Source organism: Clinocottus analis, unplaced genomic scaffold (assembly GCF_023055335.1).
Source record: "Clinocottus analis isolate CAN_PGR_092001 unplaced genomic scaffold, fCliAna1.0.p SCAF_22, whole genome shotgun sequence".
Taxonomy (NCBI): Eukaryota; Metazoa; Chordata; class Actinopteri; order Perciformes; family Cottidae; genus Clinocottus; species Clinocottus analis.
This window is the reverse complement of record NW_027175954.1, coordinates 8,402,144-8,428,470: the sequence shown is the minus strand read 5'-3', so window position 1 is coordinate 8,428,470 and position 26,327 is coordinate 8,402,144. Positions and strand designations below refer to the sequence as shown.

At 37.6% G+C, this 26,327-nt stretch overlaps 2 protein-coding genes across 2 annotated transcripts; one reads left to right on the top strand and one right to left on the bottom strand.

The window, feature by feature from the left end:
• Window positions 1–498: 498 nt before the first annotated feature.
• zmp:0000001082 (integrin alpha-D) lies at window positions 499–17,475 on the top strand. Its single transcript, XM_068588840.1, has 31 exons — window positions 499–584; window positions 2,359–2,476; window positions 2,770–2,861; window positions 2,982–3,064; window positions 3,157–3,271; window positions 3,396–3,526; window positions 3,627–3,769; window positions 3,910–4,057; window positions 4,328–4,463; window positions 4,583–4,656; window positions 5,104–5,221; window positions 5,391–5,533; window positions 6,055–6,201; window positions 6,530–6,727; window positions 7,361–7,491; window positions 9,451–9,608; window positions 9,704–9,870; window positions 10,907–11,023; window positions 12,245–12,315; window positions 12,392–12,533; window positions 13,083–13,175; window positions 13,315–13,394; window positions 13,511–13,591; window positions 13,741–13,816; window positions 14,376–14,483; window positions 14,589–14,630; window positions 14,716–14,841; window positions 14,932–15,042; window positions 15,142–15,174; window positions 15,281–15,391; window positions 15,576–17,475. Exons 1-31 carry the CDS (start codon window positions 536–538, stop codon window positions 15,780–15,782), a joined length of 3,549 nt encoding a protein of 1,182 aa, XP_068444941.1. The 5' UTR covers window positions 499–535; the 3' UTR covers window positions 15,783–17,475.
• Window positions 17,476–19,300: 1,825 nt separating this feature from the next.
• Window positions 19,301–26,037, bottom strand: LOC137792795 (uncharacterized). The gene is made up of 10 exons (XM_068588512.1): window positions 25,645–26,037; window positions 25,488–25,560; window positions 24,502–24,864; window positions 23,472–23,585; window positions 23,232–23,346; window positions 22,996–23,105; window positions 22,757–22,893; window positions 20,919–22,615; window positions 20,731–20,835; window positions 19,301–19,904 (listed from the first exon to the last, which is right to left on the bottom strand). Exons 1-10 carry the CDS (start codon window positions 25,725–25,727, stop codon window positions 19,576–19,578), a joined length of 3,126 nt encoding a protein of 1,041 aa, XP_068444613.1. The 5' UTR covers window positions 25,728–26,037; the 3' UTR covers window positions 19,301–19,575.
• Between the last annotated feature and the right edge of the window lie 290 nt (window positions 26,038–26,327).

Here is a 26,327-nt window from a genome sequence, read left to right as displayed (position 1 = left end):
TTTCCATTTCACAGCGTATTGTTCAGTTTGTTCTACTGGTACTTTAGGTTGCTTTCAAGTAATGCTTTCAGACATATTTATTGCATTACATACTTAAATATCTTTTAGAGCAAAATTCACTTTGAATGTTAAAATGGAAGTTAGAAGCAGTGCAACAGCTTTCATTTTTTCCATCTAGTCGCTAGTCGGTCTGTAACATGAACCCAGTGCAAGTCACATGGTTCTGTTTGAACTCTTTCTATTTTATTTGGATTATTTGGATTTTCTTTGGTGCAACCATATGATATCGTGGCCTTTACAACTTGTTTGTAATTGTATTTGTTGTAATTTCTTTCTATATTGTTTTATCGTGTGTGTGTGTGAGTGTGTTGGTGATGGTGATGAACAGGCCCCCCACCCTTCTGTAATTAGGATGTTTCTGTTGCAGCTACGGAAGCAGCTTGGGAAACACCCAAATTTTTAAAATACAGGAAGTAGTGTCACATATCTGAAGAAGCAGCAGCACTGTAGGTCGAGGGAAGACTGGTAAGAAAAGATGCATGAGCAGCGTCGTATCTTCCTGCTCACCTACATGGTGGCTGTTGGTAAGATCTCACATTTTGCTACAATTTGAGTAATTTATGAGACAATATTCATCTACAAAAGGAAAGGTAGGAATATTTTATGTGTGTGTGGAAAAACCTGATGATAACTTTGAGGCTACCACCCTTGAGAGGTATTAGATGTTGTTTGAGCTCCTTCTGGGAGAGTCAAATATAATTATTTGTCAAGTTGGAAAACCTTATAATGTTGTAATGTTATAATATATATATATATATATATATATATATATATATATATATATATATATATATATATATATATATATATATATATATAGAGTTTATTTTTGTTTTTGTATCATGTGCATTATGTAGCATATTCACACATTTAAGTTTCAACACTGAAAATTGGGCTAAGTGCGCAAGTTTAGGAGATCTATCATGGCGAAATTACTTTTTACAGAAAAAAAAATAAAAGGGCCATGGTTTTAAAGAAACAAGTAAGTTTTGACATTTTTACATGTAAATTTTAAAACTTTTATTTGCCTCAAGATGGTAAAAAAAAAAAAAAGCTGAGGTGAATATTTTTCACACAAAGCAAAACTATCAATGCAACTATAAATTGTTTTGTGATTTAAGTCCTAACAATAAGTTGTAAAAAACACTAAGAACATTTTTTTACAAGCTGTAATTACACAATTGACAAAAAAATCATATATAGGTGTTACGGTAAAGTTGTTTGTAAAGCTGGCTCTTTACACACACAGCAGATTCAGAGCATCTAGGGTGAGGTGTGCCCTCAGAATTAATACCACATCTGCATGTAATCTGTACTTGAATTTAGGTCACACCAGAATTTAAAATAAGGTGAACAACAATGGCAGAACGTTTTATGAAGAAACACATTTTATTTGTGTAGTATAATGTAACTGAAAACAAGATTTTATATATATTTTTCAATCAGAGCTCTTCATTTCTGCTCAAGGCCAGCAGCTTGAGAAATAGCTGCGACTGCACTTTCACACACAAATCTCCCGCAAACAAGTTTCATTGTGGGTAATGTAGCCGCTGGGTTTTGTTAAGCGTCAATGCGGACGTTTCTTAAACTTGCATTCTTTCTACTGGCCATCAAGGGGCGACTATCTGGTTCCAAAAATATGTCTGATTGTATAGGCGTCTATGAGAACCAATGGGTGATGTCACGATGACCATGTCCACTTCTTATATGTAGTGTATGAGTTTGACACAAGGAAGTGTGCGTTTTGTTGCGGCTTTAAATTTGATCCTTTTTTTAACTGTCCAATCTGAATCTGTTTTAGAAGTGCAATGCTAGATTTGTTGAGTTTTCTTTTACGAATAACACAATAATAGCATAATAACAATAATAGTAAACACATTGATCTCCCCAATACAGTTATTTAAACTGTATTTATTTAAATGAATAATCTTGGAAAAAATAATCTTGAACTATATCCTTTCACGTAAAAACTGAGTTGTGGCGACTTCAACAATTTAGTAAATCAATGCATTCTTAACCATCATGAAGAACAACTGTAGTGATGAATGCTTAGCAATTTTAGACTGCTAGCCAATCTTTAAAATATAACATTATTTCTAAAACAGTAATGTTATTTAATATTTCTCAAATTGATTATTACTGATTATTCATGCATTTTAAATTAGTTGCCGTCTATTTAGATTAAGATAGAGTTAAAGTGCTTTCAATGGTTGGAAAACTAGAGCACCATTTTACAAGTCCATTTACTCATTCCATTTACCAAAACTTAAATATGTGGTCTTTTTGCTCCGATTGCAGCCATCCCTGTCTCTTTGACTTTCAACATTGATACGACAACTCTAGATGTCTATACTGGGGAACAAAAGGATTTCTTCGGTTTTAAAGTGCTTCAATTCATGTCTGGCACAAACAAAGGGTAAGTTTCCATTTGCAGCTTGGTGGTTCAGTTGATAGGTAGTGTTGTACTAAAATTGTTAAGATCCTGACTACTCGTGAAGTTAAAGTGGTCGACCTTCTATGAGTAATGCATGATGTCCTGTTATATGCTTTAGGTCTGAGTAAGATCATTATGGTTAAATTTCCCTGAAGCTCCTGTGAACACTGTGTGGTTCATTATCTTGACTGATATTGTTGCATTACGAAGAGATCATTCTAATGTGCTGCTGTCAACTTACTTTAAACTAACTAACATGGTTTACCACTTCACAGGATAATCATAACTGCACCGCTGTGGCAAAATGGATCAGGGGCCATGTGCAAATCTGACCAAAACCAACAGATCCAGTGCTTCACCTCTGAAGGTACATCATTTATTTATTTTTCAATATCATATAAGAAATCATTTAATAAAAAAACAATATAACATGCAGTGTCCAACAATGCAAAAATATAAAATATATAATGAGATGCTACTGTCGCAGATCTTTCTCTAACAAAGAACACAATACCAGTCAAGCACTTTGGCCTGTCAATAGCTGAAAACTCCAAACGCTCCAAATTCACTGTGAGAAAAATCTAATACAAAAATTCTGTGACAAGTTCTGAGCAAAACCAATCAGTATGATGAATAAATCTGCTTCATATGTTCTGTTCTAGGTGTGCAGTCCAAGTGTTGTACATGAATGCAATGAGAACTCCTATGTGAATGGCATGTGCTACACCATCACAAATCAACTTCAGCCAATCTCCACTTTCAAAACTGCTTTCCAAGGTCAACGACGCTCGGAGAGTGTGAACTTTTACAAATCTGTGGTTCTTACAACTTGTTCTTCGCGCACTGAATACACATAAAATGCCTTTGTCCTGACTAAATATCCCAAATATTTTTTTTTCAGAATGCACAAAAAGGATAGTGGACCTTGTTTTTCTTTTTGACGGATCAAATAGTATGAGAGAATCAGAGTTTGACAAAAATAAAGATTTTATCGTGGATATGATAAACAGCCTTAAGAACTCATCAATCAAGGTGCTTGTGCTAATGCAAAATTAAAGCGTTCATAGCACTTGTTTGTTGAATTATATACACATAACGTTGAATGCCATATGACCCCGTCTGCTTTTTTCAGTTTGCAGCAGTCCAGTTCTCCACCGATTATCGAACAGTTTTTGACTTCAACGACTACCAAGCTGGTCGCGATAGTGATAAACTGAAAAAAGAACCCCATATGAGGGACCTCACCAACACACATAGAGCCCTCACATTCGTGTTGTAAGTTTAGTTACACTACACAGTGCTCAACTTCTAATTGAATAACATATTAATAACAGCTGTTGTTTACAACTATGAGCATTAAAGTAATGTTAATTTATAGATTTATTTTTTTAAAGCTACTTTTACATTTGTTTCAGGGATGAGATCTTGGAAAACACAGAGGCGGGTGCTTCTCCTGATGCAACTAAAGTTGTGGTGCTAATCACAGATGGAGATCCCAGCGATTCAGACAAAGGCATTATTAAAAGATTTGATGAGAAAAACATAATTCGCTTTGTGATTGGGGTACGCTGCGATATGATATAACATGTCTCATTACTCTGTTTATTCAGCTAAAACAGTCACATGCAATGCCGTAAGTCATACAACTGTATTACAAAGCAGATAATACACGTCACCTCATTGTCATACTTCTAAAAAAACAAAAACATTAAAAAAACATTTTGTATACATGCAAGAGTTTTTAGTCCAAGATGGTAGGAACTTGTATTGCTTATCGAGCTGACTTTGGACTCTGGGATACTACATTTCTTTCAAGAAGCATTCTGGTTTCAGGTCAAACATGCTAACTTGGAAAAATTCACAGCCATTGCTTCAGAACCAAAAAACAAAAATGCCTTCAAAATTGAGAACTACAACAGACTGAAAGAAGTACTGGATAGCTTTCAGAAAAAGATCTTCAATATAGAAGGTAATTTTCAAATATTTTTTTTCCCCTCTCAATTTACAATAGTGTTACAAAAAATATTTTTTTATCTCCCTGGTGAACTTCTGCAATAGCAACATGACATGCTAATGGTTTCTGTTTAGGCTCCAAAGTGTCTCGAGCAGGCGAAATGACCAATGAAATGTCTCAGAGTGGATTCAGTGCTGTCTTCTACAATGTGAGTGAAGTCAAAAAGACAATTAAATATTGACAAATAAATGGGCGACTGTGGCTCAGTGGTGAGCAAGATCGTCAATCAGAGAATTGGTGGTTCGATCTCCGACGCCGCTAGCCGATGTCGATGTGTACTTGATGGTTGACGATACTGATGTGGCACCTTGTATGGGGGCTTCTCCCATCAGTGTGAATCGGTGAATGAGTGAATGATGTCATGTCATGTTAAAGCGCTTTAATTGGTCGGAAGACTAGAAAAGCGCTTTACAATCCATTAACCTCTAAAATAAAATATGAACAGGTCTCTTTAGCATGGAGACAATATGGTCTATGCTTATTTGGTTTCTTGGTTTTTAGGATGTCTGTTAAATGATTTATTTTCTGCCACATTCTCTCTCTCCTCCAAACATAATTACTGTTGGTAACTGCACGCCTCACTTCTGTTTCACAGGATACACTGCTTCTGGGTTCAGTGGGATCAAACAGCTGGCGTGGTTCTCTCCAACAACGTCAGGATGGAAAAGATACACAAATTGAAGATCTGCACATGCAGATGAACTCCTACATGGGTACTGAACATAGAGTTGTTTCTTTCTTTTCAGATTACCTGCTTTTTTATAAAAACAGTTTATAGTTGGTTAAAGATGGTGATGCTTAATTTAATTTTAAAAACTTATGCCTCAGTAAATTACCTCAATCTGTTTCCAATCTGATCATATGTGACTGACACTGTTGCAGGATACTCTGTTTCTGTTGGATTGAAAAATAGAGCTTCTCTTTATTTCTCGGGGGCACCAAGATTTGAGCACATAGGACAGGTTGTACTTTTCAAACACAACGGCAAGAAGTGGACAGCAGCCCAAAGAATAAATGGGGACCAGGTTGGTAACTGCCTTTTTTTTTTTTTACAAAAATAGTTGTAAGCTTTAAGGTTGCTATGCTCAGCATGTTTTTGCTATACCATTGGAGCTAGCGTCCTTCACTTTTAGGCCATTTCTCATAAATCTACTTAGTATTGAAGTAGGTTGAAAATGGTAAGTTTATTTATTACCTTTGACATAACTCGGTAGAACTTGGGAACCCCTTGCATTTACATTTGCTGTCAGGACTACAGGTTATAATTTGCAAAGTGAGTCATTCATATTTGTTTGTTACAATGCCTTAAAGATTAAAAAAAAAACCTGCACGTTGCATCTTCATGAAAATGTGCAAAGGCATAGGTTTTCTGTGGTTGCAGAGAGGAAACCAGAGCACTTCCTTGCATGTGCACCACCTTGTTTTGCTTAAAGAAAACCTGTGAAAAAAAAAAAGTTTACACAGTACATTTATATAGTAGACTTTTCAAAAATGCAAACAGGATATCATTGTTTTTAATTTAAATTACATAAAATGAATTTTTCAGATTGGTTCCTACTTTGGTGCAGAGCTGTGCTCAGTAGACGTCAACTCAGATGGTAACACAGATTTCTTGCTGGTGGGAGCTCCTCTGTTTTACCAGCCTCAGGAGAAGAGAGAAGGCCAGATCTACATATACACACTGACTGATGAGGTGGGCTGAGATAAATGGCTACGATGTGATTGACCACTCCCTACTACAACGTTGTACAATCTGGCAGTTCACCAGGTTTTGGTCGGACAACTTTTACAGTGTGGTTTCAGTTCATGAAAGTTAATTGTAACATTTTGGTCCCGAAAAAAAGTATTTTTCAGCATTCAGCTCCAAACAATTTCACTTCCTGTTCTCAAATCATTATTTTTTAAAACTTAGTCCACAAACCAATGGAGAGGTCACAGTTCAGAAACTGTGTTTACGTTTTAATGAGCTAATAAATGCATTATTCTCTTAATCAATGAACAAATGTTGTTATTTCCAACAGATGCAACTGAAACATGAGTTTAATGTGACCGCACCATCCATGGGGAGATTTGGCTCAACCATATCCAGTCTTGCAGATTTAAATGGAGATCGAATACGAGACGTGGCTGTTGGAGCCCCCCTTGAAAATGATAACACAGGGACTGTGTACATCTACCTGGGTGACAGACACAGAGGGATACGCAGCACTTTCAGCCAGGTAAGACAGAGAAAAACTGACTATATCCTTTTAGTTTGTATTTTCCGGGATAAAGGTAGTGGCCCTAAGAAAACAGCCACAAATTTGGTAAATGTTCACCCTGCCTAGAGCAAGAGTTTCCTCTCTATCTTCTACGTCTAAATACCTAAAATGCCCCATAAAATATTAATAAAATGAATAATGTATCAACATCATGGGGGTTAGACACATTAGTTTGCTTGCCTATTCATGAGTATGAAACTGGCTTTTGAATAAACAAAGACAGCCTGTTGAGCCCCCTTTTATATCAGGTCACAAGGTACAAATCAAGAAAAAACATGGTATAAATCCCCCCCAAAAATCATGTTAGGTATCAAATTAAACATAATAATAATACAATAATCCCCATGTACAACCTCTCAACACAACTCAAACAATAAATATGATTGTGAGTTAGGGATTAGGGTGAGGGCTACATCATATGAGTAGAAGATACAATTCTCATCAGGGTGTTTTTTTTAGTGATTTTAAAAATCTGTATCTGTCTCACACTGAGCATCGACGAAAAATAACTAAACACACAGCTTTCGACACCACCCCCTCTCTAATGAATGCCTTTCCATATGTGTGCAATTCATGGTGATGTTATTCTAGAAAATCATGGGACAGAAAATAAAGTCTGGGCTGAGATTCTTTGGACAAGCCATTGATGGGGACATCGACCTCGGAGAGGACGAACTCACAGATATTGTTGTCGGATCACAGGGCACTGTTATTGTCTTAAGGTAAGGACAGTGTGAACATTGTGTATGTACAATTGCAAACTCTTTCACTCTCAAAGTCTAAATACGTCTCAATGGTGAGTTTTAACAACAAAAGCACCATGAGACAATGTACAAACCAGAACAATCATCATGAGGCGTAAATGGTACATGTTGAGTGTCTATGTGAAGGGACTTGCATCTTTTTGAAACTGGACAACATTATGAATATCAGCTAGATTATATACTAAACAAAGGAACAACACATTTTTTGCAATCGCAAAATAAAGTTGAGATGAAATTTGATTTTTTTTTTAACAGCAGCCATAGACAGACCAGTGACAGCCTATTGGGCAGTGTTTTCAACCAATCAGGTGTAAGGACCCTCATTGACATCTGATTGAAGGAGAGACCTGTTAATCAGCTACTATAAAAGCAACTTAAATGGCTGAATCTTAAATGGCTGAAGCTACGATCCAAATTCATGTACAGGGGATCTTGTTAAACCATCCTGGAGGTGGGGGGGAGGGGGGGAGGGGTTAGGACCAGCTCCAGACAGCCACGGTCCATGGAAACTTGAGGGGGAGGAAGCCTTCTGACTGACTCACAGGGTAGATACCCCCGCGAATCTAGAGGAGAGTTGTCTGACCCAGCCTCTGAAAGAAAGCTTCCTGGATCAAAGATCAGGGTCAACTATAAGCACTGTCAAAGAGGAAAGTTTAAAGTCTACTCTTAAATAAGATGACCGTGTCTGCCCCCCGGACTGAAAGTGGAAGCTTATTCCACAGAAGAGGAGCTTGATAACTGAAGGCTCTAGCCCCCAACCTATTTTTTAAGACTCTGGGAACCACAAGTAAAGTTAAGGCTTTATAGATGAGGAGAAGGATTTTAAATATAATTCTAAATCTTACAGGAAGCCAGTGGAGAGCAGCTAATACATGAGTAATATGATCTCTTTTACTAGTCCTCGTTAGTACACGAGCTGCAGCATTTTGTATCAACTGGAGAGACTCAAGGGCCGTACGAGAGCAGCCTGATAAAAAGGAGTTACAGTAATCTAGTCTTGAAGTAACAAATGCATGGATTAGCGTTTCTGCATCATTTTGAGAGAGGTTATGTCTGATTTTTGAAATATTACATAAGTGAAAAAAGGCAATTCTTGAAATTTGTTTTATATGTGGACTAAAGGACAAGTCCTGGTCAAATAAAACTCCAAAGATTCCTTACGGTGGTGGTGGATGCCAAAGCAATACCATCCAGAGAAACTATATCATTAGGTAATTGATTTCTGAGGTGTTCTGGGCCGAGTAAAATAACTTCGGTCTTTTCAGAGTTCAGCAGCAGAAAGTTACAGGTCATTCAGATCTTTATGTCTTTAAGACACGTCTGAAGTTTAGCAACCTGGTGGATTTCATCTGGCTTAATTGATAGATATAATTGAGTATCATCGGCATAGCAGTGAAAATTTATTAAATATTTTCTAATAATATTCCCTAAGGGAAGTATATATAAGGTAAATAAAATTGGTCCAAGTACAGAACCTTGAGGAGCCCCATAACGAACGGCAGTGGTCATTGAGGCTTTATTATTTACATAAACAAACTGAGATCAATCTGATAAATACGACTTGAACCAACTTAATGCTGTACCTCTAACACCAATCAACTGGTTTAATCTCTGTAATAAAATGTCATGGTCAATGGTGTCAAATTCTGAACTAAGGTCTAACAGGACAAGTACAGAGACAAGTCCCCTATCTGATGCAACTAAAAGGTCATTAGTAATTGTCACTCGTGCTATCTCTGTGCTTTGGTGCTTTCTTAATCCTGACTGAAAGTTCTCAAATAAACTATTAAAATGTAAAAAGTCACACAACTGATTTGTGACTACCTTCTCCAGTATCTTAGAGAGAAAGACATTCAGCCTCCAGAAATTATCATGTGCAAAGTCTAATTAGCCATCTTTTTGATGAATGTCTTTCAGGTCCAGGCCCGTCTTTGATGTCACTGCCCGTCTGTCTTTTGTACCAAATGAGATAAGTACTGACAAAATTGACTGCCTCGGGAACTCAGATGAAACTTTACCAATGGTTAACCTGACAGCCTGCTTTGAAATGGTAGAAACAACAAAGAGCAAACGAGGTACGGGCCTGACCCAATAATGGGATTTCTTAGCAGCTGCTGACAGATCACACCATATCAATATTTTAACACTAAGGTATGTATGATGTTTGCAGCGGCAATGAGCTCCGGCCTGAACATCTCGTACATGCTCCACGTGGATCCAATGAGACCAACATTTCGAGGTTTCTTCAGTCGAACCAACAAGAAATCTAGAAATCTTAACTCTATCAACGAGCTGAGAGACAAAGATACTTGCTTCAACTACTCTGTCTTCATGCCAGTATGGATCATTGATAATATTCACATATACAGCTATGACCAACTGTACATCTATAAATGTCATCATTGTATCTATACCTCAGATAGTTTGTGGATTTAAAGTGTGTTGTGTTGGTTATGACACACTTTAAATCCACAAGCATGTTGTCAAATGTATTGATTAACTTCTTTTAGTTAAGATGATTAAGACCCCAAATGAATGTCCTAAGCCCTAAGGCAAGGGTGTCAAACTCATTTCAGTGAAGGGGCCACATGCTGCCCATTTTGATCTTAAGTGGGCCGGACCAGTAAAATCACAGCATAATAACGCATAATTAACGACAATGTTTCTCTATGTTTAAATCATTGGTGAAGGTTATCAGATGATAAACTCTATTTTAAGGTCTTTCAACAATTACTTAGAAACATAAATACCAAAAACTCTGACATCAGCCCTCTGCAGAGGAGAACCCAGGCAGATAAACAGATTCCCTCGCTTTGTGACACGTTTGTGGCGCCACTTTCATGACGTGATCCATGTTTAACAACTTCTAACACAATAATACCAATGCTCACATCAATTGTGACTGTGGATCAATAGTTTGTATGTCTGTCTTATAAGCAGAGGATCAGAGGTTTGAATCCCAGCTCTGATCATTTTGTCGGATCCGGCCCGCGGGCCGTATGTTTGACACCCCTGCCCTAAGGGCTCTTTATACCGCAGATTCCTCAAAATTGTGGTACATTTTGTCTTCACAGATAAGAATATGGTCTGATGATGATTTCTATTAAAACTTCTCTACTTGATTGATATATAAAAATAGAACATATTCACATTAATATTCTGCCCGTGTTGTAGCATCTTTTACATCACATTATCAGACATTTAGCTTGTAAAACCAGATGCTGACTTATTATTCAGCTTCATCACCAACTAACTCAAACAAAACAGTTATAATAATAATTATCATTGGACACTAATTCCTTATTCAGTCCGTTAGCCTAATGATGTAACCAAATGTTCTACAACATGCAGATGACTTCTTTCTTTCTTGCAGAAATGTGTGAAAGACACATTATCCCCCATCATCATCAAATTAAACTTCTCCCAAGTTGACAGTGAGAGTGCGAGTGCCATCCTGAATATGGACAGTAAAATGCAGGCTGTTGTTGAGGTATGTACAGTGACTTCAGCAACAGGCTGCAGGCTGTCGTTCATTTGAATCATTGCTGATTTTTCTATTTCCATGTGCCCAAATTAACCTGTAAAACATTTGTAAATACTTATAGAAAATAATCTAGGAGGTAAAGTGGAATTCTGTTGTACGGATGCAACTATGACTTTTGCCAATTTGTCTTTTGTTTTACTTTTTCATGTCGGAATTTACCTTTAACACAGACAGCCAAGATCTTGCGGATATACATGTTACAAAAGATTTGAATTCGTCAAACCGTGGTATTTTTCCAGGCTAGCTAGAAACTTAAAATGTAGAACTTTTGTATCTTTTTTTGTTGTTGTTATATTGACAAGGATTTTTTTCCGACTTAAGATGCACATTATTCAAATCTCGAATATGAATAAGCTACTAAACTGTAAATCAAGCTTTTGGCTACAAAGGCAGTACTTGTTACTTGAGTTTATAGCCAATATATAATGTTCACAATCATAATCTTTTCAAAGTTATTACAATTCTACAATTGCAAAAAATGAATGTTGTTTCCAAAATATCAACCTGCTAGTGCCACTGGATCAAGGGTCTCAAACTTAACTTGGCTTGGGGCCCCGCTGGTGTTATGACCTCATAGAAGGGCCGCACAGAAAGCGCAATATTTTTGAAAGTTTACTTATTTATTTACTTTTACATTAATAGCATATAAACCAGCGCTTCTGCTCATACAGCTGAGCCACATTTGCCCGATCTAAGTCACGGTTGAGTAAAGCTCCACGATAGGCATTACCAAGCCTGGGCCTGTATTTGCATTTATTAAAGTTCATAGTCGAGAACAGTTTCTCACACATATATGTGCTTCAAAAAAGGCAGATTACCCAATTACTCAATTTTGTCTGCTCAGGGAACGATGGAGGCAATTCTCTCATAAATTGTCCAGTCAGGTCTGGTTTTCCTTGTGTTTCTGAATTTAGCTTTTAGATCCCGGTAGCACTGCAAGTCAATAAGATCCATTTGCAACATTCGTGACACCAGAATTTGTTGAGCCTTAGAGCCAGGCATGGCTGAAAACTTGCACAACAACTGTCTGTGACTAATAGTGAGTTTGTCTGGTATTAAGGTCAAGTTTAAAGTTATTAAAGTGTTTTGTCCTGTTGATGACATTGTTTTCTGCATTGCTCTGTGTTTTCAAGATTTTAATGAACGGACATGGCCTTTTTATTACAGGTTCCCTTTGAAAAACGTTGCAAAAAGAATGACACCTGTATTGCTGAACTTGACGTGGATTTCAACTTCACGTATGTAAACATTATAAACATAGCACACAACTGTACTATTAACATTACATGACCAAACGTACCCTCTTTCTGTTAGGACTCCAACATTATTGGTGGCAGAAAATAACTACTTCAACGTGTTGGTTGAACTGTCCAATCATGGGGATGACTCCTACAACACCAGCCTAACAATGCACTATCCCACAGGCCTCTCCTTCTCTAGGATGACTTTCATAGAGGTAACTTACAAGTGTAACTTTTATACTTACCGGCTTGTTAAAAAGGACTGCCTCAAGTGATGTTACTTAAGTCATTATCAGTTAGGGCTGAAGTAAACAATTCTTCACATTAAAAAAAAATCTGGGTGTTTAGAGTTAAAAATAAGTGAGCTGTGGCCTGCAATGTTGACATTAATGTGCAGTTATGTGTTGCATGCAAAGCAACCAGCCATGGCTGGTCCTGTCTTTTAATATCACTTGTACCTCAAGTGTATTGTAGCGCCCACACCACACAAGAGCATAATGAAATAGCCATGTTATTCTAACCAGGCTTTCATTTTAGATTATATGGACCCAGTAGTAGTACAATAATTAAAACCCATTCAGGATGTGTGGGTTGTCAGAAGTGTTACGGATCACAAAATCTGTGAGAACAAATGTTTAAAATCTTTAGACTTGCCTTCAACTAAAACACACCGAGTCATCTCCACACAATCGTCACAGCATTGAATTTTAACTAAAAGGTTTTATTCTAGATTGTCTCAGTTCACATGTGTTTTCCTGAAACAGAGACCAACAATCCACAGCTGCCTTGATCTCGAGGGAGTATTTGACAAAACTATATGTGGCATCAGCCGTCCTGTGTTTCGCAGCAGATCCGCAGTGAGTCATATTGCAAGCAGATAGAAGTTTCAGAAATCAAGAACTGTGCCAACTGCAGGAACTTGTGAAATGTACAACCTTTGCAACTTCTCTCATTTCAATATTTTCTCTTTCACTCATCATCATCTTTACTGTGAAGGCAACATTCATGACTTATTTCCACATCATGAATGAGTATGAGTGGGACGACACAATTACCCTGAACATTACTGGTGAAAGGTAGCAGCCTTCCTATACGATCCAACACAGACCGATGCCAACAATGCCTATCTAATACTAAAATGACATATTTACTGTTTAATAATGTTCACAATAAATGCTTTTTACATCCTCAGTGATAATACAAACTCCAGCAGAATGGCTTTCCTGAGCAAAAGCATCCCAGTGCAATTTGAAATTAAAATGGTAGTGATGGTGTAAGTGTCCCTTTTCACAATTTGGAACTGTAGTTTGTATATTACGCTTAGTCATTTTTATAATTTAAATTTGTACATGTTTAATCCAGTCAGTGCTTATATTGTCTTACAGCCACCTGCAAGTTGTGATTATCCTGTACACTTTTCAGGAAAGAAGACCTTGTCAACTATCTGAACATCACAACAGAGGACACTGGACCTAAAAAAATAGTTGCTACATACAAGGTGAGGCAGTAAATGACTAATTAAAAATGACCAATCAAAGCTAATATTAGCTAATCAATTTGTAGCTCACTGAACAAGCTGCAATTGTAGACCTGCCATTGCTGATTGTTTGACTGCCTGAGAGGAGCACAACAAATGAACACAACACTTAGAAATCATCACCGTAAAGATGTTTCGGGGAACTGGTTAGCGAAGCATGCAGTTGACTATTTACACATCCAGCAGAAACAATGCAAAAGTAGCATTAATTTAAAAGTTGTGTTTCAATTCACCTGACACACTTTAGTTGGATAATCACTCATTTTGTCCTAGTTTTGATTTTCCCAACTCCCAACTGAATTAGCCAGCTAGCCGCTAACTGTGCTGTTTAGTGGTGAGCAGGTGTTGTGCAATGCAGTACAGGGTTTAAATGGACTAAACAAATGAGACATAACATGCTACTTGAGGGCTGCATGGTGGTGAGCATTGTTGTTTCACAACAAGACGGTTTTATTCCCCAAATGTCAACTTTTCTTTTAAAATGAAGCAACTGTCTCTCTCTCTCTCTCTCTCTTTGCAGATCGACAATCTTGGTTTCAAGAACTTTCCAATCAACGTGTCGCTGTCGTTCCCGACAAAACTAGAACATAACTTTGAGATGACAAACTATCAAGTCTTTGTCAAGCAGGTAAGTCGGCGACCGACAGAGCGCTACTTTTACGTGATTACACTGCTGTTTTGTATAGAATTACAAATTCTCAATGTGTCTTTAATCACCTTCTTTTTTTTAAAGAACAAAACACACTGCACAGGCATTACTGATGCAAAATCTGAAGTAAGTAAAACATATTTAGTATCAAAATATTCTAACTGAACATGTTCTGGAATTACAAACCCCTAATAAATCAACTATGTTACAGTACTGTTCGCCAGAAAAATATTGTAAAATCATAGTATGTGAGAGTTTCACCCTGGAGAAAGAATCCCCCACTGAGTTTACATTGTCAGGAGACGTACAATTCAGGGATCTCAAACAGCATGCAGCGGTACGTAGCAGCAAACCCAGACAGAATGCATACATATATACCATCGACAGTGGTGAATACATCATACATTGACCTACTCTCACTTTGCAGAATATTGCCTTTCCTAAACGATATACTGGAGAAAGCGGAGAAGTTAAATTTAAAAGCTTTATACATGTCAACTATGACAAGCAACGATATGTGCTGAATTCTCATAAACAGGTATGTTCACGTTTTACCACAGTTATGCCAATTTAAAGATATTGCTTTTTCAGTAGAATTTATTGTATACATTAACCAACTACATATGGTTTTACACAGGAGAAGTCCAACAAAGATCCGACAGTGAAATGGGTACATTCAGTCTACACAAACAGCCAAAACTATCTTATCTACACTTTAGATCCTCATTCAAATATAGAGTCCCCACTTTCAATACTTGTATTTTCTCTGCCAACAGACTGAAGTTCGGGTTGAGTTCATAATCCTCCCGGATCAACTGCTGATCAAGTTAACCGGAGTTGGACTGGGACTGTTGTTTCTGATCATCATCACCATCATCATGTTTAAGGTGAGAGTTGACTTTATATTTTAATTATAAACCACAATACAGAAAAAACCCTCTATCCAAGACAAACCTCCAGCTGTTGCTTAAAACTTAGTAAAAAAAAAAAAAAATCAAATAATTATACATTTCTGCTGCAGAAATGTGTCTGTGTCGTTAGTTCTAATGATATTCTCTTCTATGTCCTAAGTTGGGCTGTTTTAAGAGGAAAACGCTTGAGTATTATCAAAAGAATTCCCAGCCTGGCACCCCGACACAGTCCAGAGCCGCCTCCACCAGTGGGCTGGTCAGCCAACCAGAGACTAACGCCAACTGTGACAAACCTGCAGAGGAAATCACGCTTCTTGATGATGGTGAGGCAAACAACAGCTCTCCACCAGCTGAGACAAAGGAGTGACTGCATTAGTGCGCTGCCTGTATTACAATGCATGCAGCTCATCTCAAAGTCAACGGGTTCTTTTGGGTTTAATGAGGTATGTTGTCAAAACAAGCTTTTTAGAGATTTTAATGTTTTGTTCTAAGACATAAAATGTGTAACTAAATATCCCACCATTAAACTTTGAGTGTTTTAAAAAGGCTTGTTGCTAACAAAGGGCTAAATCAGACAACTACTAAACTTCATCACACCAAACACTGGCTTAGTGGCGGCGACGTGAAGTAATGTGAGCATGGTGCAGTTCATTTTTAGACTGCTCTCATGCTTAAAAACATATAATATATATAATTGGGATTGGGACTTGTGATTATTTTCTTGCTGAACAACATGTGGAAGTGTAACTTGTGTTTGCCATTCTCTTTTGGTCTTTTTCACCGCGATACTAACTTCTGTTTTGGCCTGCAAAATACAACATTTTTGGCTTTTTTGCTGTGCACTAGATAAGAACATCGATAACTTTCAAATATTGAACTAGACCCAGGAGATTACTAGCTTTCTCCTCAGCCGTCAACTGCATCTTAGTCTTCCTTAGTAAGTAGTATTTGTTTAGTTATAATTGGATAATATGCAGTATGCAACTTTTGTCACATGGTAACTGCTGTTAAGGTATCAGGGGAGATCGAAACACTTAAAGCAAGGTTCCACCGGGAATAAACCCTCGCATGATGTATTTTATTACATGCAATAACTGTGTAAAACTGCAAGGATGCTTAACAATGAATGAACTGAATAGTCACCAGAAAAATCTGCTGTCTGTGAATGTGGTCACGCAGCATTAACTGAGAAAACATCAAGGTCAGTGACCAGGGTTCAGGCGAAGGCGGAAGAAAGATCATTTACATGAGGTGATTCATATCAGACGCCACAGACATTTTTCTTTTCTTTACAGAGACAAGGATTACAATCTCCCCTTCTTACACACATCCTGTTTGAAGTTTCAAACCAAATGTATAAAAAGTGACATTTCAATGGGTTGAAAATAGCTCAATTGGGCATCTATTAAAACAGCCCTGAACCTCTTAAATACCTACTCCATATTAATACCCTATAACTGTACACAAGCATAGTATTTATTGAGCATTGTGAGTTCTACTTGCATTATAGCCGACTGCTTCTTAAAATGTATAACTTTTAGATAACTTTTTGTAAGTTTAATGCATTGCATATTAATTAGGGAGCCTGCAAAACATAGCTTTATACGCAGCATACATTGTGTTGCACTGCTTTACAATGAAGTACAATAATTGTGTGTATAAGGAACGAGTGAGGAAAACAATGGTAGAAACTGTTGCTTCTGTCCAAAGGAGGAGCATCTTAAGGGGTTTCTCTTCATGCCTGAAAGGCATTCACATTATTTAAACTTTGTCTTTGAATGTTGTTTACACAAAAAGTAAGCAACAATTCTTGGAAAGTATACTTTCAAATAACTTAAACATTTTAAATTTCAGGCCACAGTGGTACATTTTTTTTTTACTAACAATTGCCTTAATTTGCCAGCAAGATTGTACTTTGAGATCAGCTTTTGTGTTAACAGGTGCAGTTTGATACATGTTGAGTAAATTGTTTGGCCCTCCATTGTTGTGTCCGTCCATCCATCCATCTTTTCTTATGCCCTTAGATTATCTTGTTGGGGCAGTGTTTACAGTCTATCAATAAAAACCCTCAACAATTTATTTGTGTCTGTGAGAGTTTGAATATTGTATTAATTTATCTTGGATTTGTCATGCATAATTCTACGTTGAGCAGCTTTAAAGAAATAAAAAGATTAAAGATTGAATAAAGTAATTGTACAGGTAATTTCTTTGAAAAGTAGTAGTATAAAGTAGTAAAAAAAAATGTACCTGAAAAATAAGACAAGGAAGCCTTTTAACATATATCTTTAAATGTGTTTGTGACGTTTGCTTCCGTGTCGGTTAGCTGTGTTTTGCCTTTCAGTATGTTGGCAAAGCCTTCAGGTCTTTGCACACTGGCCTCAGTATAACAGAAACCCAAGAGCAGCTCATTCATCAAACATGCTGGCCATGCCATCAGTTGCCCAAAATAAGATAACGATGTTGTGTTGTGGTTTGAATAAGGAATTCAACATTGACTGTACTACTTCTACAACACTAAACACACTAAAATAATAGGATTTGTGGCTCACTTATTCCTCACTCGCTAACGCTATACCATTACAAATATTCATTAGAAACCTTCAGAATTATTTTTTGTATTATTGTGCTGAACATATTATACACCAATTTCCAGTGGGACATAAATGGATGTAGAAATGCTGTTCATCACATGTTTGTATAATTACATTGCAATGCTATTTTACCAATTGTGCTCCATTGCCAATGTTTAACAGCAGCTTTTTATTGTGCCCACACCTTTAATTCATCACGTGCCTACAAACCACCCAAATGTTAAATGTCACGAGAGGGGATTCATTATTAATTTATTGCACTTATATTGTAGTAAATGTATTAAAGTGCTCCACAATTGAGGTTAATATGACAATATAATTATTATAAGGGTAGTTGACCTCATCCACAGGCTATTTCTCTGCCTCCAACAGCTGAAACCAAACCCAAATATGTTTTGTGAGATAAATGTTATACAATAATTTTGATTATTCTTTTAAAGACATTTTCCAACAATGTAGAAGTACAGATTGGAGACATATTAAAAGGAAAAACAAACACAAAGTGTGTTTTGGTAATGTGTTGTGTCACCATGAGCGCGCAGAACAGCTGCAGTGTTCTATGGTAACCAAAGACACTATGATCATGATGACATTGCTCAGTTCTATATAAAAAAAATAAAAAAATACTGTTTGACTCGAAATTAAAAATTTAAAAAACAACCGCAAAAGAAAGCCATGTCACCTTTTACCAAACGTTTTCAAGTGACCTGAACAGAAATGATAACCGTTTCACAGGTTACTTGTCAAAAGTACCTTTGAGCTAACAGCACTTAAGATAAGATTTCAAATATGCACATCTGAAAAGCAGTAAGAGATGAATATGCGTGAAACCATAATTGGGTTTTAAAATTAAGCGAAAAATGACAACTACATTGTTTTTCCATAGTACTGATACAGGCAATGCTTGCCTCGTTCTACGGTGCAATAACAAAATGTTTATGATCAATGTTGATGCTGATGATCAAGCTCCTCCCCGTGCCAAACTGCACCTGCTCCCCTCTCACTTAATACACCAACACATCTGTGCAATCAGTGTATATCACAAACATCCCTGTACACATGCACAGCATATACATTGTATAGTATATTATGGAGTAAATGTATTTATTTGTTATTGTCAAACATGTCATTTCTGTCGTGCAAAAAAATAAATGATATCAAATGGTAAATATTTTAGGTTGCAAGAACTTTATTTTAATTCTCTTTAATAAACAAGCAGAAATCTTAATTCAAGTTTATATCTGTGCTCAATATATTTCTGTGTATTCAATCAAAACTATATATCTGGGGAATTATTCTATTGATTTAAACTAAATAATGAAAGTTAAAAACAAATATAAGAATGTGTTATCAATTTTTCGAGCGACTGCAAACTTTAGTAGACAAATTAAGTTTATTTTTGCAGCAAAAAAAAAAAGCAGCAAAAAAGAAAGCTGCAAAAAGTAAATACAAACGCTGTAGATGTTAAAAAAAATATGTACGCTCTTATAACATGCTTAAATCATGACTGACCACAAGGCAAAAAGAATAAAGATTATTCATACAATTCAACATAAAAGTAATCCAACGTTAATGCCCAAAGGGGAAAACACTGTTTCCAAAAGTCTTGAAAAGGTCCTTTAGCGGTTTGACCGCCACTTCCCCCTTCACCCACGGTGCTTTCTCTGACTCGTCCTTCGGTCTTGATCGGGTGTGATGCTGCTTCAGCGCCGCCACTGGTTGGAATTGCATTTTGCGTGAGCCAGAGTTTCTCACCTGAAGTTCAGTTGTTCCTGGACTGCCGAGGGTCGATCCAGCTGTTGCCTCCGAGGGGATTTGAGGAGTCTGAGGAGACGGCTGGTGCTCTGTTGAAGGCGCAACTGTTTTCTCAGTGGACTGTTGGACTTGCAGTTTTAAGTCTGCAAATTACAAATGTTGTGGAAATTAACCTTTTGAATCTAATGTGAAACATATAAAATGTTTTTAAGCATTTATTAAACAAATCAAATACTTGGAAATATTAAATTGAATGGACAGCGTTATTTCATGGTAATGTTGGTATTAAAATTGGCAGGAGGCTAATAAAAACAGCTTTCCAGAAGTAAAACTATAATAGTAAAGCTATTAATACTGTGCATTTGAAGTGAAGAGTGAGAGGCAATATCAGCCCAATGTACCTAAATATCACTTTCAAGGTGAAGATTCCAATTATAATAATAATAATAATAATAAATAATTTTATCATTGTTATAATTTGAGAGCCAAATCTGAATTTCTGTCAGGTAAATTTCGTCCTACAATATTTTCCTCTGAAGTTGAATTACACAATACATTGTAAAAGGTTGAGTTACATGTATTTTTTTAGGGATATTAAGAGCCTTTTGCAATTGATTTCAGGTTTCTTTGACTTACAATAACATAACTAAATATTGTCATATCTAAACACCATAGTAAATCCATAGATGTCGAGGGCCCTTTTAGTTTGGGGCTCCAACGAGTTGCCTGCCTTGCCTAACTGTTAAGTCTGCCCATCATGTTTTATTCTGAAACAGTGTTTTTCACTGTTGTTTATAACCGTGAGTAGTAGAGCACAGTTTTTTTTATTGTGATGTCGTTTGTAGGAGCTCAAGAAAACTGAGAAGGAAAACCAAAAGGCAGTGGACCTGTTCTGAACAGGCGCCGTTTCAAAGGGGCCTGGCACTAGTTAATGTACATATCTTCGACAGGAATGAGTTAACGGCATACCTGAAGTGACACTAATCTGAATACTGTCCTGTTGCTCTCCATCCTGTTGGTACGGGCTCAGGCACAGGAAGAGTGTCTTTAGAACTGAATTTGTAGTGTCTGCTTCTGTTGATCCAACAAAATGAGGCATTAACAACAAGTCACAATTTCCCACTAGTATTTATAAGCAGTGGGGAGCATGGCCTTACCTTTGTCGGCAGCGATGTCTGGCAGCTGCTGATGAGCATGGGTTGTAGAAGGACTTTTATCACAAGCAGTTGGACTGATAGACGTCTCACTGAGAGAATCAAGACTACAGACGGGATTCAGTGGTTGCTTTGTAGGTTGTTTTATGTGGCCTGTTGATCCGTCCTCATGTTCTATTTTAGGATGAGGAGAGGAATAGGAGGATCTTGCCGCACAATATATTTTATTGACAGTATTAACCTGGTTTTCAAGAGGGTTCCCTAAACCAGAAGTACTTGGTTTGGAGTTTGATAAATGGGATGCATTATCAACGGCCTGGTTTGACTGTTGAGAGTAGGAGGAAGTCCTTGAAAAATCTGGTTGTGATTGGATGCTTTGGAGAGGAGCAGTACTGAGAGGGGCAGCAAAAAGGTTGAGGAAGGGCCTGACAGGGTCTTCGACAGGTTCAACTGCCCTTTTAAAATGATTGCTTCTGCAACCTGCAGGCTGTGGAGCAGGACAGGAAGATTGAATGAAGCCTTGAGCACAAGAGGAACTTGGTACAGAATTGTCTATGGGTTGCAAAGTGTCAGTAATAGGACTCGCGAAAAGGTTACGAAAGGGTCTTTTAAGGGTCTTTTTACATCTAACTGCCAAATCCTGTGCCGTTTTACTGCTGCACTCTGCAGTGATTTTAGTTGTATGAGGTTGTTGTGTGTCATGGTTGAGGACAGATTGCATGTGGATCTGAGTCGGTTGTTTCTCTACAAAGAGACAACTACCAGAGTTTGCGGAATCACTTGTCTTAAAGGAGCTGGTAACGGGTTCAACAGGAACAGCAGCTCCACCTTTAAAGTCTGTGAAAACTGAAGGAGGAGTAAAAGGCTTTTTTGGGGCGTTTGAGTCAGATGTCAGAACAGAGAAATGGGGCCTTAACTGTGGAGGATGTTTGGAAGTGGATGCCTGTCTTGAAAAACTGCTTTTGCTATTAATACGTACAAAAGGAAGAACACCATCACTTTTACAGGTGTCAAGGCATTTAATATCCAAAGGCTTCATAGCTCCTTTGGATAACACAGACTTCTCCCCTCCAGTGACAGGAGAATGGGGCAACTCCAACTTGACTTCATAAGTATTCATTGATTCTGGCATTTTGCCACCTTGGGTCTTGTTATCCCAGGAGGCCAGAGTAAGACTAGGGCAGTTCTTGGAAAGCAGACTGGTATCCACTTTGAGGGATGACAGGCTCTTGAATACTTTTTCTTGGGAATTGTTCACTTCATTTCTGGTATTTACCAAATGCAAGACCTTCTCATCTTGGGTTTTTGAGTTTAGCTTAGGAACAGTGATCTCTTCAAAGTCAGTTCTTGTAGTATACGACACTAAAGGTCTAAAGGTAGAATTTCCCACTGATTTACAAGACCTGAGAACAGCATCCACAGAATAGGGAACTTCGCTTTGGGTTGCAGAGACTGAACTGCCAGATTCTTGACTTTCTGGAGTTGTAAAGAAACGAGGGAAAGGTTTGAAAAGTTGAGATCCAAGCACTGCTGCAACTGAATAACAAACTGGCTCCTCGTGTTTAAGGTTACTTGACGGTTGGGCCGCATCTGATGCATGTGGTGGGACAGCTTCCTCTACAACATTTACTCGCTCTTCAGTCTGACATAACGCTGTTTCCTCCTCAGCATTGGTTACTCCGCTGTTGTAAAAGTTAGGCCTAAAAAAAAAAAAATAGAAAATGATCATGCAACGTACTCATATCAAAACTGGTAAAAATGATTGATTAACAGATGAATTCCTATGCAAGTATAACATTGGTGTATTTACAGAATTACAGTTAAAGTTTGTATGTCCATACCTGAGTGGTTGCAGAAGTGTATCAAAAGACCTACTGGATTCCGTAATTTCAGACTCATTTGTGTTTTCCGGCTGTTCTGACGGCTCCGGTTCAGCTTTTTTTGAAAGTGCAAGGAGGTCATCATCACGTTTTAATACCTGCAGTAAGAAGAAGGGAAGACATGCAATTGTTTTCAGCACCCAGCAATGCCTATAAAACATAGTAAGAACATTCTCACAAGTGGCTTTTTCCATACACACCTCAAGTAACAGTTGGTTTGTGACGTCATCAAGTGGGTCATGGGAAAACTTGCAATCTGCTCCTTGAAAACATTTTCCTTTTCCGTGAAAGAACTTGCAAGGAAATGACTGTACAGCTTAGTAAAGGAAATAATAGATATTCAACAACCCTCTGCTTCTGACAAATGGTACAATCTGTATTAATGCAATAGGTTTATGAAGCATTTACACATCATTGCTGTTCAACCAAAGGATATTATGCATGTATGGGCAGCTCTCCCCCTTTGAGCAAAGCCCTTGAACGTAGAACTTGCACACTCCTTTGACGAGATCGTTGTGTCCCTTAACATGTTCCAGTTGGCAGTCCTTCTCCTGTGTGCAGTTATAACGACACTCAATGAAGTCAGAATTATTTTATTTTTCTTCTATCCTACAAGATACTTAAACATGTCAACTTTGGTATATTATTTTTTTATATATATAAAAAAATAACCTGCCTTGATGCACCTTCCCCAAAGGAAATAGCGACAAATTAACCGCCCATCCACCAACACGCCATGCTGCTCCTTGAACTCCTGGGACATGGACTTTGGACGTTTTTCTCGGACACTCTGAGAGAAAAGATGAGCATAACAATGAGCTTCACAAATATGGAAGCATTTTTTTGATTCCTTGAACTACACTGCTCAAAAATTAAAGGAACACTTTGAAAACGCACTAGATCTCAATGTGAAAAAGAATTATATTGGATATCTATACTGATATGGATAGTTTAATGTCTTAGGAACGAAAGGATGCCACATCTTTTGATGGAAATGCAAGTTTCAGCATACAGAGGGGTTGAATCTCATAGACACCCAAAATTTCAAAGAGAAAAAACTGATGTGGTGGGCTAGTCCATCTGCCCAAATTCAATTTATGCAACTCAAAATGCTTATCAATATCTTGTGTGGCCCCCACATGCTTAAATGCATGCTTGACAACGTCGCGGCATGCTCCTAATGAGACGATGAATGGCGACTTGTGGGATGTCTTCCCAGATCGGTCTAAGGGTATCAGGGAGCTCCTGTAAAGTCTGAGGAGCAGCCTGGTGGCCTCTGATGGACCGAAACATGTCCATGTCTCAGAGGTGTTCTATTGGATTTAGGTCAGGTGATCGTGAGGGCCATTCAAGTGCATTAATTTCTTCATCCATCAGACGCCGGCGCCACAAGGTTGCTCCTCAGACTTTACAGAAGCTCCCTCATGCCCTTAGACCAATCTGGCATTCTATCATTCAAGACATTAAACTGTCCATATCAGCATGGATATATTTTCCCACAGTAAGATCTGATGTGTTTGAGCAGTATATTTTTACTGGCGTTTGAGCTTTTTATTGTTTTTAAGAAAATACAGTTGGCCCTGTTCTCATTAAACATGCAAAAAGGACTCATCTGAATGCCTCTTCTTCCTCAACAGCAGGTGGGCATAATGGAAATGTGGTTTCATTCAAACTGCAACAGATTACAAGCGGATGCTCTTACTTACCTGCTCGCCCTTTTTATTTTGTCTGTATCTGCCACCTTTTCCCCAAGCAGGTTGCATCTGATGGCTTCCCCTTTTATTGGCAGGTTTCCGTCCATCCTTCTGTTGGAGATGATTGTTCTGGCCCTCCGGCCTCTTTTTCTGCTGCTGCTGGTTCATATTAGGGTTATTTTTTGTTGTGTGATTTTGACCTTTTTTGTTGTTGCCAGCTTCATAACTTTGATTATGTTCCACTTCTTTGGTGAAGCCAACCCTTGCATGTTCGCTTTGAGTGTTCTGCATAAGGTAGTGTATGGCCTTGGAGTCATCTTCTCTGAAGGATGTTGCATTATAACTTTTGGTTGTCTGGGCTTCGTAACGTAGCTTCTGTGGAAAGAAAATGCAAAGAACTAAAATGTCAACAACATGCCTGTTAATATTGTAAGACAACCTTTTAAAGTTTGGGAAATACAAATATAAATACAGTGTGCAGACAAGCAGCACAAACCCCATATAACTTAATGGTGACTTACACAAAGGTGCAAGTAGAACTAGACAAATAATTGTGTGTAATATTGGACCGTGGACATCAGTTTTCCTTAATATCATTTTTTCTCATCAATTCATTAATTTAATTTGAGCATATCTTTCAACAATCCTGTTTGGATTGCCAATCTAATCTTCTTAAATTTTTTATTATAATTTCCACTTTAAATTCTGCTTTCTGTCTTGTTTGAATGCAACCCACCACAATGATTGATTATTGTAACTGATCGAGGTGTTGATGTGGCTTTATGGAATTATTTTATATTGGAAATTTGACGCTTGACAAAAAACATACATTACAGAAACGTATTTAGTATCAAATGTGACACCAATGTGCAAGAATTCAACGCTTTCTATTGGAAGGTGTTATTTACCTGTGTATCAGTCTACCAGGTTTGCAGTACGACCTTCACGTTGTTCAGGTTAATTAAACTGCATTCACATTAGCTTAAAGCTTATCTCACCTTTTGATAAGGGCCAGTCTGCTCAGCCTGAGGTTTTCTCTTTCTGGCATTGCCTCTTTGACCACTCTCGTTCCTGTAAAACAAAATAAGTATTTAAAGAATAAGGCCATAACATACACATCATAGCTAAAGTGTAAATATAGTTAAATAACGTTACCTGTGCGTAAAGGCGGGTTGACCAGGGCTCTTCACGACTTCTTCGACAGGAGATAATCCCGAGAACAGGTTTGCGAAAGCCATTACATGTTGCTCGTCATTAATTATTTATTTTGTTCTGGTAGAAAAACTAGCAGGATGTAAATGTGACAACCCAGTCAGAAGTTATTCAAGTAAAACAAATAACTTTTTCACAGCCACCTGTACTGGGAATGGTGTCTAACGCTTAAAGCTGCTTTAGTCCCGCTCAGGTATCCCCTATCGTAACCTGGTTTTCTGTTCAGGCCTGACGTACCAAAAACACATAACAGTTTGATTTGAGGTCTCATAAATTGTGGTTCACATGGCTGACTCGATCGTTCCGGCATCGTTCACATCTTTTTCCGGGTTTGAGACAAACGTCACGTCCCTAGACTCTACCAAAAATGGACAGAGGGGGGTTTGGACGCTACCAAATATGGACAAAGGGGGTGTAGAGTTCAAAATTCTTCTTCTTCTTCTTCTTCTTCTTCTTCTTCTTCTTTTTATTGGCGGTTTATTGGCGGTTGGCAAACAACTGTTTATGTTTGGTGCATTACCACCACCAATTGGTATGCAGCGTGGATCAGGATGTCTAGTACTTGCATTATTAATAAATAATAAATATAAACAAAAATAATGACAAACAAACAAAATTATATATAT

Coding starts and splice junctions, on each gene's coding strand:
- zmp:0000001082 (XM_068588840.1), top strand. CDS start 536: ATGCATGAGCAGCGTCGTATCTTCCTGCTCACCTACATGGTGGCTGTT. Junction 2,862..2,981: donor CCAGTGCTTCACCTCTGAAG/GTACATCATTTA, acceptor CTACTGTCGCAG/ATCTTTCTCTAACAAAGAAC. Junction 5,534..6,054: donor AAAGAATAAATGGGGACCAG/GTTGGTAACTGC, acceptor TGAATTTTTCAG/ATTGGTTCCTACTTTGGTGC.
- LOC137792795 (XM_068588512.1), bottom strand. CDS start 25,727: ATGGCTTTCGCAAACCTGTTCTCGGGATTATCTCCTGTCGAAGAAGTC. Junction 25,561..25,644: donor CAACCCGCCTTTACGCACAG/GTAACGTTATTT, acceptor TTTGTTTTACAG/GAACGAGAGTGGTCAAAGAG. Junction 23,106..23,231: donor GAGCTGCCCATACATGCATA/ATATCCTTTGGT, acceptor ACTAAGCTGTAC/AGTCATTTCCTTGCAAGTTC.